General features: G+C 39.9%; 1 protein-coding gene and 8 non-coding genes across 9 annotated transcripts in view; all 9 read left to right on the top strand.

Moving 5' to 3' along the window:
* Positions 1-592: 592 nt before the first annotated feature.
* Positions 593-14,096, top strand: part of LOC105389253 (dynein axonemal heavy chain 10) — a 91,464-nt gene continuing 77,960 nt past the window's right edge. The window contains exons 1-12 of the mRNA XM_048627639.1: positions 593-714; positions 1,588-1,658; positions 1,905-1,977; positions 2,328-2,413; positions 3,216-3,393; positions 9,452-9,598; positions 9,949-10,041; positions 10,333-10,523; positions 10,924-11,122; positions 11,690-11,937; positions 12,277-12,421; positions 12,972-13,085. Of these exons, the coding sequence (XP_048483596.1) occupies positions 1,621-1,658; positions 1,905-1,977; positions 2,328-2,413; positions 3,216-3,393; positions 9,452-9,598; positions 9,949-10,041; positions 10,333-10,523; positions 10,924-11,122; positions 11,690-11,937; positions 12,277-12,421; positions 12,972-13,085 (1,512 nt within the window). The 5' untranslated portion in view covers positions 593-714; positions 1,588-1,620. The remainder of the gene's footprint in view (positions 715-1,587; positions 1,659-1,904; positions 1,978-2,327; positions 2,414-3,215; positions 3,394-9,451; positions 9,599-9,948; positions 10,042-10,332; positions 10,524-10,923; positions 11,123-11,689; positions 11,938-12,276; positions 12,422-12,971; positions 13,086-14,096) is intronic.
* On the top strand, positions 3,610-3,802 carry LOC119690693. Its single transcript, XR_005253690.2, has one exon. It is a non-coding gene; the product is annotated as a U2 spliceosomal RNA (small nuclear RNA).
* LOC119690691 lies at positions 6,133-6,294 on the top strand. Its single transcript, XR_005253688.2, has one exon. It is a non-coding gene; the product is annotated as a U1 spliceosomal RNA (small nuclear RNA).
* On the top strand, positions 6,798-6,916 carry LOC119690665. Its single transcript, XR_005253664.1, has one exon. It is a non-coding gene; the product is annotated as a 5S ribosomal RNA (ribosomal RNA).
* On the top strand, positions 7,863-7,981 carry LOC119690668. The gene has a single exon (XR_005253667.1). It is a non-coding gene; the product is annotated as a 5S ribosomal RNA (ribosomal RNA).
* Positions 8,594-8,712, top strand: LOC119690664. The gene has a single exon (XR_005253663.1). It is a non-coding gene; the product is annotated as a 5S ribosomal RNA (ribosomal RNA).
* On the top strand, positions 9,167-9,285 carry LOC119690662. Its single transcript, XR_005253661.1, has one exon. It is a non-coding gene; the product is annotated as a 5S ribosomal RNA (ribosomal RNA).
* LOC119690661 lies at positions 11,282-11,400 on the top strand. The gene has a single exon (XR_005253660.1). It is a non-coding gene; the product is annotated as a 5S ribosomal RNA (ribosomal RNA).
* On the top strand, positions 13,722-13,914 carry LOC119690694. The gene has a single exon (XR_005253691.2). It is a non-coding gene; the product is annotated as a U2 spliceosomal RNA (small nuclear RNA).

Genomic DNA, 14,096 nt, shown 5'->3' with positions numbered 1-14,096 from the left:
CTGGTCAGCCTTGAGAGGATGCTGAGAGAGGTACGTTGGAAATACATATATTACCTATATAACATTAACTGTGCACCTGACTGACGAAAACCTGATGTCATATGAACTATAGCTATGGCGTACCTGGCGTGACCCCTGGTTCTTGTTGGCCAGGTGCACAGTTAATTCGTAAGAGTTGTAGGTAAGTATATATAATAATGACATGAGCGAATCGAAGCATAGATGAATAGATGAGGTTGAGCTGAGGGAGGTAGGCGTGGGAGGACCTTTAGTTAGACTGACGACATGTAGCTGCTAGTTTGATGAGGATGGTGTATTGAGGTGCTCCTTGATTAGGCTTTATTTTGTTCTAAGCTGTAGCCGGTTAAGTGGACCTTAGTTCAGGTTCAGGTGGCATTCATACACTGTTGCACACTTGTTTCAATATACAGAGTGGCTTGCAGCAAAAAGTTAATCAAAATTAAATCTATTGATCTCTTGCTCTGACATTGTACTGTCAAAGCAAGCGAGCTTATGGAGAGCGATGTTTAAATATTTGGTTCCAGTGACCCTAGCTTAGTTTAAAATGACTTAATTTTACATTTCCAGGCGTACATCCCGCTGTTCGCGCGTCAGTTCCGAGAGGTGAGCGCGGGCGGCGACGGCGACCGGCCCGCCGACAAGACGTCCTACGCCGCCATACAGCGCCACCACTCCGACGACGTGGCGTCGCAGGTCAGACAGAGGCATAATGGGAGGTTTTCAACCATAGACAAACAACCATAGATTATAGATGACTTCATACTCAACAGCACTGCATTTGTCGTGACCCATTGTGACGATAATTCTTTTCCCGCGAGCTCAATTCGCTTCGGTTATAATTATGATGATTTCAAGCTTTTGCGAGCTTCGTTTGAGAAGGTATTCCCGTCGCCGTGGGGATTATGGGATTAAATACCGTCAGGCTATAATAATGTCAGCTTACTACGTGCCAGATTTCATGAACGTTGGCTTGTCCGCTTTCCTTTGAAATAGTACCTAACAGACATTCTCACAAACTTTCTCATTTATAATAATATTACCAGACCCCTTAGCATGAATTTTCATCGTGAACGTGAAGTAGAATTCATTGAGTAATTTTGTATGAAAATATGGACAGCGACAGCGTCCCTAGCGGTCGGTAGCAAAACTAACATTTCCCTACAAAATTCATCGTGTTTCATCACGATGAAAATTCATGCTAAGGGGTCGGAATGGAAGGAGCCTCGTTGATTGTATTACCTGTTCCTTATATACATATACCTCCGGAGCATCCTGGGTAGTTAGGCCTGGGTCTCCTATTTACGCCGTAGATCGCGTCCAGCGTCACGCCGTAGGCCGCGTCACAATGCTCATTATGTCTACGCGCCAACGTCGGCGTGTGAGGGAGACCGCATCAGTACATTTCTATAGTGAGCATCGTGACGCGGCCTACGGCGTGACGCTGGACGCGATCTACGGCGTAAATAGGAGACCCGGGCCTTAGTGACTGTCCACTAATCTAACTGGCCAATCCTTTTACCCCGACAAATCTTGTGTTTTTCACTGACACTGGTTTGTTTCTTCTAGGTGAACTATCTGAGGCCGTCGGATTACCGCCGAATGTCCAATATAGCGCGAGGGGAAAATGCTGAAAGAAGGTATTTAACCATTTTTTTTCTAATTTCCATCAAAATCCAGTACCTTTATAATTATTTGCGGGCATTACAAATTTTAGATGACACGAAAAAGTAATGGAGTCTTCTCTATAAAGACAGTCAGACCAAGACTCAATTAATCACCTCGATCCATGGGACTTAATTCTAATCTTATACCAGAAATGCGCTAAAACATTGTATAAATTTTGCATGTGGTTGTGAAAGTAACATGACACACATTTCTTTCAGAATAAAAAACATGCAGTCCGATTCGTCAACCGACATTGAAGTACGAGCGACACCGAAAATCTCGTCCTCTATAGTATGTATACTAAGTTAGTTAGTTTAAGTTTAGTTAACCATTCTTTTCTATTCCTATACCTTGTATATATTTTGTACGTATATTTATGCTAAAGAGTTTGTCCTGCTCCATTGAAAGTCAAATTGTTCTAATTTAATATTTGCTCTTACAGTATATTGAATCAGAATGCATTATATTAGTAGCGGTCGAAATCAAACCGTTTTCTTCTCATCAACATTTACCAACACTAATATACTTACTTAATTATTATAATCTCAAAGCACTACAGAAGTATCATTACGATCATGAGTGTTGTTAGTCAGTTAGTGTTCTCTGGGCTCTATTCTATAAAGAGTTCCTGTGTTCTTCAGGAGGAAGCGGTTATAGCTGAAAAACCGACGACAACCGCCGAGGAAATAACACAGGACATTAAAAACTTAATCGCTTCTGTGTCATGGTAAGTGACAATCTTTTATTCTAATATTTAACTTTTTCTAACGTGCAGGCTGCAGCTGGTGAGATCATACGCTTTAGTTAGCTGTAATATCCGCTAGAGGCGTTGCAGTCGCTTTCCGTCAGTAGCGCCCTCTACAACGATATCAATGAGAATAACGGAACATTATGCCCCACATGGGCAATGGTAGAGAATAGTGCAATATTACCTACAATAAGAAATGAACATCAGACCCCTTAGCATGAATTTTCATCGTGAACGTGAATTAGAATTCATTGAGTAATTTTGTATCAAAATATGAACAGCGCCCCTGCCGGTCGGGAGCAGAACTAAAATTTCCCTACAAAATACATCGAGTAATTTCACGTCACGTTCACGATGAAAATTCATGCTATGCATGATATTCAGCATTCCTCCTCCAGCTGGAATTTTATATTAGAAAATTATTCGAGTGAGATGTATATGAATCTAATAGGAAACCTATACGCATAACATTTGCATAAAATACAAAGCACATTATAACAATCTGTGTACAATCACGTGGTATGGTAGTAATATAACAATCATAAAAACAACAATTATATCTCATTCCACGGTGAAAAAAATCTGACAGAACCCTTATTACCATCGAATATGGTTAGTTTTTTGTTTGTATCAGATGTAATTCCCCGTGGAATGGGATATAAAGCGATAGATTTTGAGGTAACTCTCTTTCATAAACTCGCCAGTGCTGCCACCTGCAAACCTTTCACTACCAACTTTGAACTCCCTTTTATTCATTTATCTTTAATATCTCCCTCCTCAGGACCATAGAGCACATAGAAGGAGAGATCCACCTCCCGATGCCGAACATTCCTCAACTGGCCGATGAGACGATCAGTGAGGAAGTACTGATGAGTGAAGAGTTCATCAAACAACTGGAGGAGGCCGTCAGGATGTGGGAGCAACACATCGATGCCACGATCACGGCTTGTCTTGGAAAGGTGTGTATAGTTTTGTATTAAATATATTTTGTACCCGTACTTATTATAATGACCCCTTCGGTCGAATTCTGTGATAATGGTGTAGTGCTTCGGTGGCCTCTGTGATATGGAAGTAGTTCACCCGCTGTAGTACAGATGTCACTGTGCCTTCTGCTGCATCGCGGTATTAAGATTTTTTCGCGTTTATCGACGTCCCTCGTCCAACGTTTGTTGGGTATCGCTTCTCGGCCTTTTGGCTAAGATCAAAGTGTAGTATCTGTTCTTTTCAGCTTAATATCTGAAAGTTCCCTCACTGAGGGACCAGTATATTAATCTGATTTTTGTAAACCGATGGGATGTTCGGGGCTCGCTCCACTCCCGTCACGGGTCGGCCCGGCATTGCAGTGCCGCCGGGATCGGCCCAAATCATAATTTAATAAAAATTATTTCATTCATAGACCAAAAAAACTGCATTTTGGTCTATGAATCATAAAGAGTGTTAGTAAATTGTGGGCCCCACAGTTTCGGAATCAGTGTATATTGAGGACCTGAACGTATTCGTGGCTTACTCTTGGGTGGCTGGGTCACATGGGGTCACAACACAATTAAATATTCCTGATAAACGCAAGTTCTTTAATAATTCCAAATAACTCATGTCAGCGCCGGGACTCAAACCCTCATTTCTACAATAAAGAGTGCGTTGAGTAGCCCTTGCAAGTGAAAAGTTTTTATTATACCATTTAGTGCCGGTTTCTTTCGGTTGAAATTACCAGCTGTCAAAGTTTGTTGTTGTTTGTTGATATCCCAATATTTACCTTCTATTAGGATAAAGGGATAAAACGCAAAATAATGGAGGATTTCAGTGATGATGATGTCCAGCGGTAGACGCTTGTTGGCTGATGATGAAACAATGTTTTAAGTTTATGAATGTTAATGCTTAATACCTTTGCTAGATTCTACATTTTTCTGCATAAATATATATATTTTTCATTTATTTAAATCTTTATATTTCAATTTTCCTATAATGTCTACCCTTTTATTAGAAATAATAATAGTGGATAGGATGAATTAACTTTATTATAAAGGTATCAATCTTAAATCATTTAAATACAATGTACATACTACATATACATATAGCCATCAACACAGGCTGCAGGAATAAAACAAAAAAATATACAGGTAGGTATTAGAGATGCCACGAATAGTGATTTGGCCGAATACCGAATATTCGGCCAGTGCTCTCAGCCGAATACCGACGGGTGATCCAGTATAATTCAAATGAGTTGGAGTTTTATTTAACCACGTGTCCTTGACTTTTTTTTATAGCTAATTTACCTCTTCACTACATAGCCCGGTGCCTAGGGGTTTTGCATTATTAAGTTTTTATAGATCTAACGTTTTGTAACTCAAGTCAAGTGGTCAAAATATTTTATCGCTACCATGATAGACTAGAACCAGGATTTCTCCGACTTATGCGTTTTGTTTTAAATTTTTTATGGCCACATTATCATAGACTAATTAGCTGTCATAGTCTGTGATAGCCAATGTTATTATTTTGTAAACAAATAAATTCTTCAACAATAATAGTTTATTAAGACCGTAAAATATGGATATAAGAACAAGAAGTAACTTTCGAAAGCTGCTACATATTATAAAAAAAAATCTTTATTTTTTTCTCTCACACAGATGTTTACAGAAAATGTATAGGTTGTTATGCCAAGATTAGATTGTACATTAGTTTTGATCTATGTGAGAGACTGGTGTCCGTACTAGGAGACCTGTATGACGGATTACCAGCCTCTCCTACTCTGAACCATGTGGACAATGGATACAATGCGTCTTAACTGATAACAATGAACATTAAACAATTAGTTTTACATAAAGTTGGGTGTTTAATGATAAGCAAGTTTAAAGAAAAACAAGAAGTAAAAGAAGTTTAATACAAAGAAAAACAACAATGTTTACAGGCGATCTCAGATATTATAGGTATAGTTAGAGGGAAATCCTGTGTAATCTTGATCTTCGAAGGATTATTATTCGATTCGACGTAGTTATTTATAATTTTTCTTATGTTAAGGCTATTTTTGACTAGAAAAAATATACTTAACGAAAATTGCGTTTTGAATTGAAAAACATGTACGTGTATTTGCAATTAAATTTATTATTTTAATTCTATAAATCCTATCCGAGTCAATCAAGGTCATATTACAAATCATTAAAATTTTTGCGCCGTTCAAAATTTCGGTTCAGAAATACCTAGCGCTTTTTGAAAAAAAATACATGTGATGTCTAACCAGAGACCCTTTCGATTTGATATAGATTTGTCCTTTAATAAATATAACAGATCGATTAAATACGATCTTAAACAAATAGTTAGAATCCACTTCCGTTTTCACGACTTTATAGTTTGACTCTATTTGTATTGTATGCCGTTTTCTGTCAAGTTCATGATGACTTCCGCTAGAGGCGCCACTTTGAATACGTACCTATGACAATACGAGAGCTCTTCGTTATCCTAAATTATAAACATCTGAAATTTACAATGTGACGGACGGTGGTCTACGATGCCAAATTGCCAATAGAAAGAAGAAAAAAAATATTAACATTTTAGTACCACATGCTGAGTATTTCTGTAGGGGCAGCACAGTCGGCAAATTTTAGTACCAAGTTTTTTTATAGATGTCACTGTGCCCCAGTCTAGATCGCAGTATTAAGTTTTTTCCTCTAACAACGACTACCCTACCCTAATCTTGTGAAAGCATACTTACCTGGCATAGGGGACACCGTGATCAAGAAGGCGGTTCCCCCAGAGCGAGGCCCTTCCATTGCACTGCGGTTGGGTTGACCTTTGCGAATATCCCTAATGTGGATATCTCGGATGCGTAATTTTCGATAGTGGGGACTGCGTACGCGCCGTCCCCTTCTAAGTCACCAAATATTTTCGACCTTACTATGCGAAGATATTGCGGTTATTAGCGGGTTATTTAAATAACATATGTGTAGATGTAGATTATGTCATGTTGTGATATTATCAATCTAAAAGGTGGCTGTAAGCGTTCATGCACGGTCATAGATAGAACAACGTTGACTCAGGTGTGGGCTGTGCGGGTAAAGCGATTAGCGATGACGTAGCAGTCACGAGATTCCCGGAGATGTGATAAATAGCGCTATCAATCCTTTATCGCCATGCGTGAAACCTTATTATGCCACTAACTAGAACTAGTCATGAATGCCACACTAATCTAAGTACCTCCCGTTACATACACATAAACTCAATGTAACCTTTCCTTCAGCTCACAAGTCTTCGAATCTGAGCACTGAAAGATTTTGTGTCTACGGCATCGTCATGTGGTATTTAGTCATAATAATCATTATCGGTAAACAGTATTTTGAAGATACATTTAACAAATTTGGTCCTCACTGTCGTCAACGTCCATACCATGTTGAAAACACCGGTTCTCGTCCGATCACCGAAGTTAAGCAACATCGGGCGTGGTCAGTACTTGGATGGGTGACCGCCTGGGAACACCACGTGTCGTTGACTTTTTTCGTTCCAAATCATAGATATTTCATAACCGAGACATACACCCATATTTTTTGTCACTTAAATGTATGCCTACTTTGCAAGAAACGACCATAGTTCCTCTACTAGTTCCTCTTCTACTTACTTACTTTGTGTCACACATATTCGATCGAACCTACCTGTATGCCTATACGGGTGCTGACCAACAACGCTTTTATTCTCTAGCTATAACACTCAACTAACTCAACTTACGTGTAGTAGCTTTCTTTTCAGGACTGTCGTCTAGTCGTCTACGTTGTTAAATAGTACTCTTTAGTAAATTGTAAATGAAGCATACTACGCAGCCGCAGGTCTGTAAACCAAACCATACCGCGATGTAGAAAGGCCACCGCCAGCGCCATCTAGTTGCCACCCCAGTGAAACCATACTACTACTTGTGAACAGTGTGGTTGTATTGTGAACTTACGTGTTTTATAAGGTTTTTTGTCTGTGTATATGATAATAAAAAACATAATTATATTATTTTCTACCGTCTCCGTGATGGCCAACAGCCAGGTGACCCGCAGCGTGTCCACAGTCGGTACCAGGGTGGCAGGGAACGGCAGGTCGCGGTCGTGCACGTACTCAGGCACCAGCCAATCCCAGGCCGCCCAGGTTTTATCGTCTAATTCCAGACAGTAGTCGTAGAACGTCGGAAATGTCATCGGGAAGTGGCCTAGAAGAAATTATATGTTTTTAGGTTTTGCAGAGGGGGAAGTAATATGGTGCCATGGCATGGTCGTTGGAAGGGGTGCTGTTGCTTTGAGTCTTACTAATATGTCTAGCGTTTATTTTAATTGGTAAATACTTTGCCAATTAGTTCGATTAATTGAAATAGGTACTTACCAATAGGTATATTACGATTAATGATCCGCATACGTAATGTTAATAAGCTAGGTATATATAAACAATAATGGGAACTATTATCGTCAACGTCCATACCATGTTGAAAACACCGGTTCTCGTCCGATCACCGAAGTTAAGCAACATCGGGCGTGGTCAGTACTTGGATGGGTGACCGCCTGGGAACACCACGTGTCGTTGACTTTTTGTATTATTCAAGCTACAAAAAGGATCTATTCTATCTGTATTTTTTATTTCCGTTCTAAGCATATTTGCATGTTATGAGTGGGAGTTTTTATACCTTTCGGGTAGTGGCAAGACTGGCAAGTAAAAGGGAATTTGTATGGCGCGGTACAGTCGCCACCTAGTGGTACTCGCGCTGCACTAGCTCCGCGCCACGCAAATTAGCGTCGATTTTCACTGCGCTGTGCAGGGTCTAGTGTAGGTTTTTCGAAACTAATCGTTTATAAAAACCTACAATAGGCCCACTGCACTGCGTTAATTCCTTACTGGCTACAATGAAATAAATAGCTATTCACAGATATTCTACCTATCTACCTCCAGTCCTCCACCTCACTCATCTAACATGCGAGTCTAAATACTAAAGGACTTTGTACCTTTGACTTTGAAGTCCTTGAAAATACATCGCACATTTTATTTTTATTTTAGTAGATAAATCGTGTGAAGTGTAGGACAATCTACACCCATTTCTAATGTAGGTACTCTGTGCCCATTTCCACTACTAACAGCAAATAATCAGCTACTTATACATATAGATTCTCATACTATTTAATCAAAATATTGGATCCAGATATCGTCAACGTCCATACCATGTTGAAAACACCGGTTCTCGTCCGATCACCGAAGTTAAGCAACATCGGGCGTGGTCAGTACTTGGATGGGTGACCGCCTGGGAACACCACGTGTCGTTGACTTTTTGCATTCTTCATGGGACAAAAAAGCCCTTACGTGTTTTTTTTTGATATTGCAGATAAGGAATTCAATTTATATGCATGTATTGTAAAAGTCAATTTATGTACATTATCTTGATTACTTTCAACCCCCTATACAAAAAAGTCATGTGGCCTTGTCATAATGATTCAGAAGGATTTGTTTTAAAAAATGACGAAATTCGTAGATTTCAAAAGTCTGAGTCACACCTCACACCCACACCCTGGCCTGGCCCCTAGCTATCGGCTTGCGTTACATTACCTATCTAACCGTTCTCTAAATGCCTTTGATGGACAAACAATATTGAAGTTTTATAATCATTATAATATTGTATGGTTGTGGGCGCTAGGCATCTTAACTCTTAAGTCTTAACTTTATAGCCATAAAATCATATTAATTATTTTCAAGATACTTTTTACAAATTTGGTCTCCACCATTGTCAACGTCCATACCATGTTGAAAACACCGGTTCTCGTCCGATCACCGAAGTTAAGCAACATCGGGCGTGGTCAGTACTTGGATGGGTGACCGCCTGGGAACACCACGTGTCGTTGACTTTTTACACATCCTTTTGATTCCACTTACATTTCCGAAATAATACATTGTTGCCGATTTATTTGAACTTTGAATTCGCGTAACTTTATACGTTGCCGTCTTTACAAGAACAAAGTAAGGAAGAACCTTTGCAATATCTATTTCTAAACGATTTTTTAATTTCGCTAGACTCGCGACGGGCTGGGCCCGGTGGCTGAATACAAGTACTGGCGCGAAAGAAACGCTGAAATATCGCTACTGGTCGAACAACTAAAGCAGCCAATGGTGGTGCAGATATTGACTCTGCTGGAAAAGGTGCAGTCTACTTGGCTACAGGTAAGAAACTTTGATTTTTGAAAACCTGCGGTAAATTGCAAGCAAACATGCACTCGATCTCGTAGTTAATCGAGTGCATAGGTTGTCTGGAAGAAATCGCTTTTAGTTATAATAAGACAGCCTTGTGTACCTTTCTGTTAGAATAAGTCCTATAACCCTTTGATAGCCAAGCCATATTATTTTATTTTATTCATTGCCATATTATTTTTCACGTATCTAGTCCGTGATCAGAGGGGTAGATAGATATTTTAAAGTGATAATAGTGTCCTGTTTTTCTTTAGAAAAAAATAATATCTGCTGTCTAGATTAAACGATACACCTTTTACCGATTTACCCTTTCAATATTGCAGGGTTTTGAACACTACCGGGAACGACTGTTGGAGCACTACAATTTAGCGAGAGACAACCTCAAGTTCCTGTCTACACTCATGCGATTCTTTACGGTAAGGAACTAAGTATCTACGATGGTATAGGTGTAGGTACTTAGAGTTTATTAAGCTTATCTGAGGGGTATCAAAATACAGACCAGCAGCCAGGTTAATAAGCTTTATAAAAGATTTTCCCCTCAATAGCGCTTAGTTCATGTGTGATTCTGATCTACAGGGTGTTGCAAAAAGGGTATACTATGCCGAAACCTACATGTGCAACAGCCCAAAAATGATATAACAAAGGTACCCCTTTTGTAACACTTGAATACTTCCACACAAAAAACTCACAGTATCCTCACACCCCAGGTGATCGAAGACGACTCGCCGCTCTCGCAAGTGCTCGAGATGCTGCCGGAGCTGATGGAGAGCGTGCGCATGGTGTGGGTGCTGTCGCGCGGGTACCGCTCGGACGAGGCCATGGCGCCGCTGCTGGCGCGCGCGGCCTGGGCGCTGGCCGACAAGCTCGAGCGGTTTCTCGACCCGCATACGTTGTTTGAGTGAGTATGGTTTAGTTTAGTGGCCCAACTTATCGTACTACCTATAACTGTCTCCATAACGCCAAAGCTTGACTGGAAGAAAATGCTGTTAAGTTCGCCTATGTACAAAGAATATGCTATTAGCAGTTTAATAATAATAATGAGATCGGAAAATATGTTTCTGTCATTTTTGTACATTTTTTTAGTTGATTTTTGGTATCGTGTGGATTTTATTAAGCAAGCGAGATTGGTACTATTATCCTACATACTGGGTACGCTTTACTTAGTATGAAATAACTGGTATATTATGACACGACATGTGGGTCCGCAAGGTATCAAAAACCCCTTAGATTTGACTTTGCGTAATTTCACTAAAATTTATTCTCTATCACCCTCACAATATCAACATATGTAATTCCAGCAAACCCAACGAAGAAGTGCTAGCCCTATCGCGCGACGGAGCCGAGATCATGGAGAAGTGGCACGCCCTATACCGCGAGACACGACACGAGATCGAGGTGTGCGGCAAGGGCGCGCGCTGGGAGTTCGACCAGCCACTGCTGTTCACCAGGACGGACTATATTGGGACTGTTGCGAGGGACTTGGAGAAAGTCGTGCAGGTATGTGTAATAAAGACTCAGAAATCGTCGTATCTAAGCACTAAAATAATTTCTGTTGCATCTTTTTAATTTCTTCCTATCGTTATTATCAATTTATTGTTTCAATAATAATAAAAGCCCATTTTCAATAATAATTTCACAAATTTGGTATCTAACATCGTCAACGTCCATACCATGTTGAAAACACCGGTTCTCGTCCGATCACCGAAGTTAAGCAACATCGGGCGTGGTCAGTACTTGGATGGGTGACCGCCTGGGAACACCACGTGTCGTTGACTTTTTGCATTTTTCATGGGATAAAAATAAGCGTTTATCTATTTTTAGTGCCTTTGCATAATATGAATATAAAGATTGTGATTAGGAGGAGTGGCACTTTACTGCTGCATTTGGCTTTTGGGTCTTGTGTACAAGAAAAATATTTTCGTAATGGAACAGCAGCGCCCCTGCCGGATTCTTAAAGAAACTACATAGCGCCCCCTATCGGATTTATTTGTGTAACATAATATTCCTTGTAATAGCTTATGTTGCAATGTATGTATATCTTTTATATAAATGTATCAATTTCAGGTCCTTATAGATTTCGAGCGTGTATTCGGTCTAGAGCTGAAGTCAATAATTAGCGACCCGACTCAAATAGACGACGTTCGCAAACGTGTGAAGAACCTCGTCTACCCGATACGGACCATCGACTTTAGCGTCTTTGTATACGATAATAAGGAGAATTGGGATGTCATTATGAATGATTTCTGGACGGAGGTGAGGTATCTGGAGGACGAAGCGAAGAACTACATCAATCAGAGTTTCGGAAATTTAAGGTGAGCTTTCACTTCTTATTTTCTCTCCCTCTGCAATGACATGAAGCATTCCAATAAAAAAAAACTCAACATTTCTAAAACAAACTTTGATTTCGTTACACTGTAGAGTTGCCATGCTTGCGGACTTTAGATATCTAAAAATCTTGTTCTCTTACGCTCAATGTCTGCTTACTAACCATAACAATGGTTTCTTCGTATGCTTGTTATAGATAATCTGCTTATTGCCAATTATTTATCCTTTTTGACTTCGCGCCACACAAGCAGCTCCAAATTTTTACCCTTTGTTTGTAATGTACCTTGCTATCTTTCTTTGAAATCAACTATCGCCTTCCTCTCCAGATCTTCGGAAGAGGCTCTGGACGTGCTGCTCAAGTTCCTGGACATGCGCCTGCGCGCGTCCATCCACGAGCAGCTGTCCACCAAGTTCGACCTCGTCATGAGGCAGTTCATCAAGGAGATCAACGCTATAGAGGACCAGTTCACTGTGAGTTCTACCATAGACAAAAAAGAGAAGACTGCCAATGCCCATAGTTCTGTAGTCCTGACACCAGATGACGCTACCTGTTCAATCACAGTTTTAAATACAGATTTCACTGTAAAAACAAAGTCGACACAAACCTTTGTATCTCTTTTTTTGTCTATGGTTCCACTATGACTTACAGGTAAAAGAAATGGTTGTTTAGGTCTCATTGCTTTATTTTTTTACTATTATTAATTATATTTTTAAGCTTGCTACGTGAAACTTTCAAAATAATTATTTTAGTTCGACACAGTTGAAAGAGTGCTCTTGGTAGAAGTTGGAATTTTCTTGTTTCTGCGAGATGCTTTTAGCTACAGCAAATTCTTGTTTACGTTTACCGTACCTTATTTATATCTTTACTTTGCGCTTACCATGATACTCGCAATTTACTTGCTTTAATTTAATCTTGCTTGCCATGCTTACATCACAGCTTCTCTTAATTTATCAAACACTCTTATAAATAACGATTATAGTATATAAAATGGCTAATTAAGACCTTTTGCCCTGATGACAGCGCTTTCGCAAGAACCCGCCATTGCTCCGCAACCACCCTCCTGTGGCTGGCACTATCTATTGGGCGAGGGCACTCTTCAATAGAATGAAGATGCCTATCATGAAGTTCCAAAAGGTAATATTTTCAAAAATATTTTATTTCAAGTAACATCAGCACACATTTATATTATAAGCACATCGTCATATTTCCCTGCGCTATTATAATTTATAATAAAACCAACAATTAAATACAACAAATCACTAAATAGACCTACCGCAGTCACTGAAATTCGGACGTTGGACTCACATTCTATAACTCCATTAGAAAATGTTACGCGCTCCCCTAGCGTTCATTCTTGGAACTAAAAAAACGTCGCGAAACTGTAAACATAATAATTATTATAATAACCAATGTCATTGAATTTCAAAAGGAAGGATACGCCCGTCAGTACGTTATGTCAAAATAAAATGGCACCAGCGCGCTGGCCCTAATTACAGATTTATGAGATTTTAGGGCCAACGCGAGGGTGTTATTTTCTAGAGCGGTAGGGCCTGTCCTTATGCCAGTTATAATAAATATACTGTCAATGATAATAACGGTCGTTTCTGGCAGAGTCCACGTGTTTATAATCCCTCGTAAAGAGAATGTTGGTTCTTATCATAGCCAAGTAGTACTGCCACCTAAGTACAGATGTCACTGTGCCCATTTCTACATCGCGGTATTAAGATTTTTTCGCGTTTATCGACTTCCCTCGGTCACAGTTTCGTAGGTATCGCTTCTCGGCCTTTTGGCTAAGATCAAAGTGTAGTATCTGTTCTTTTCAGCTTAATATCTGAAAGTTCCCTCACTGAGGGACCAGTATATTAATCTGATTTTTGTAAACCGATGGGATGTTCGGGGCTCGCTCCACTCCCGTCACGGGTCGGTCCGGCATTGCAGTGCCGCCGGGATCGGCCCAAATCATAATCTAATAACACTATCTCGTTCATGGACCAAAAAAACTGCATTTTGGTCCATGAATCATAAAGACTGTTAGAAAATTGTGGGCCCCACAGTTTCGGAATCAGGGGACATTAAGGACCTGAACGTTTACTTGGCTTAATGTTGGCTGGGTCACAACACAATTAAATCCCCGGTTAAACGCAA

The sequence above is a fragment of the Plutella xylostella genome, chromosome 19 (assembly GCF_932276165.1).
Source record: "Plutella xylostella chromosome 19, ilPluXylo3.1, whole genome shotgun sequence".
NCBI classification, from domain to species: domain Eukaryota; kingdom Metazoa; phylum Arthropoda; class Insecta; order Lepidoptera; family Plutellidae; genus Plutella; species Plutella xylostella.
This window is presented reverse-complemented; position numbering and strand designations above follow the sequence as displayed.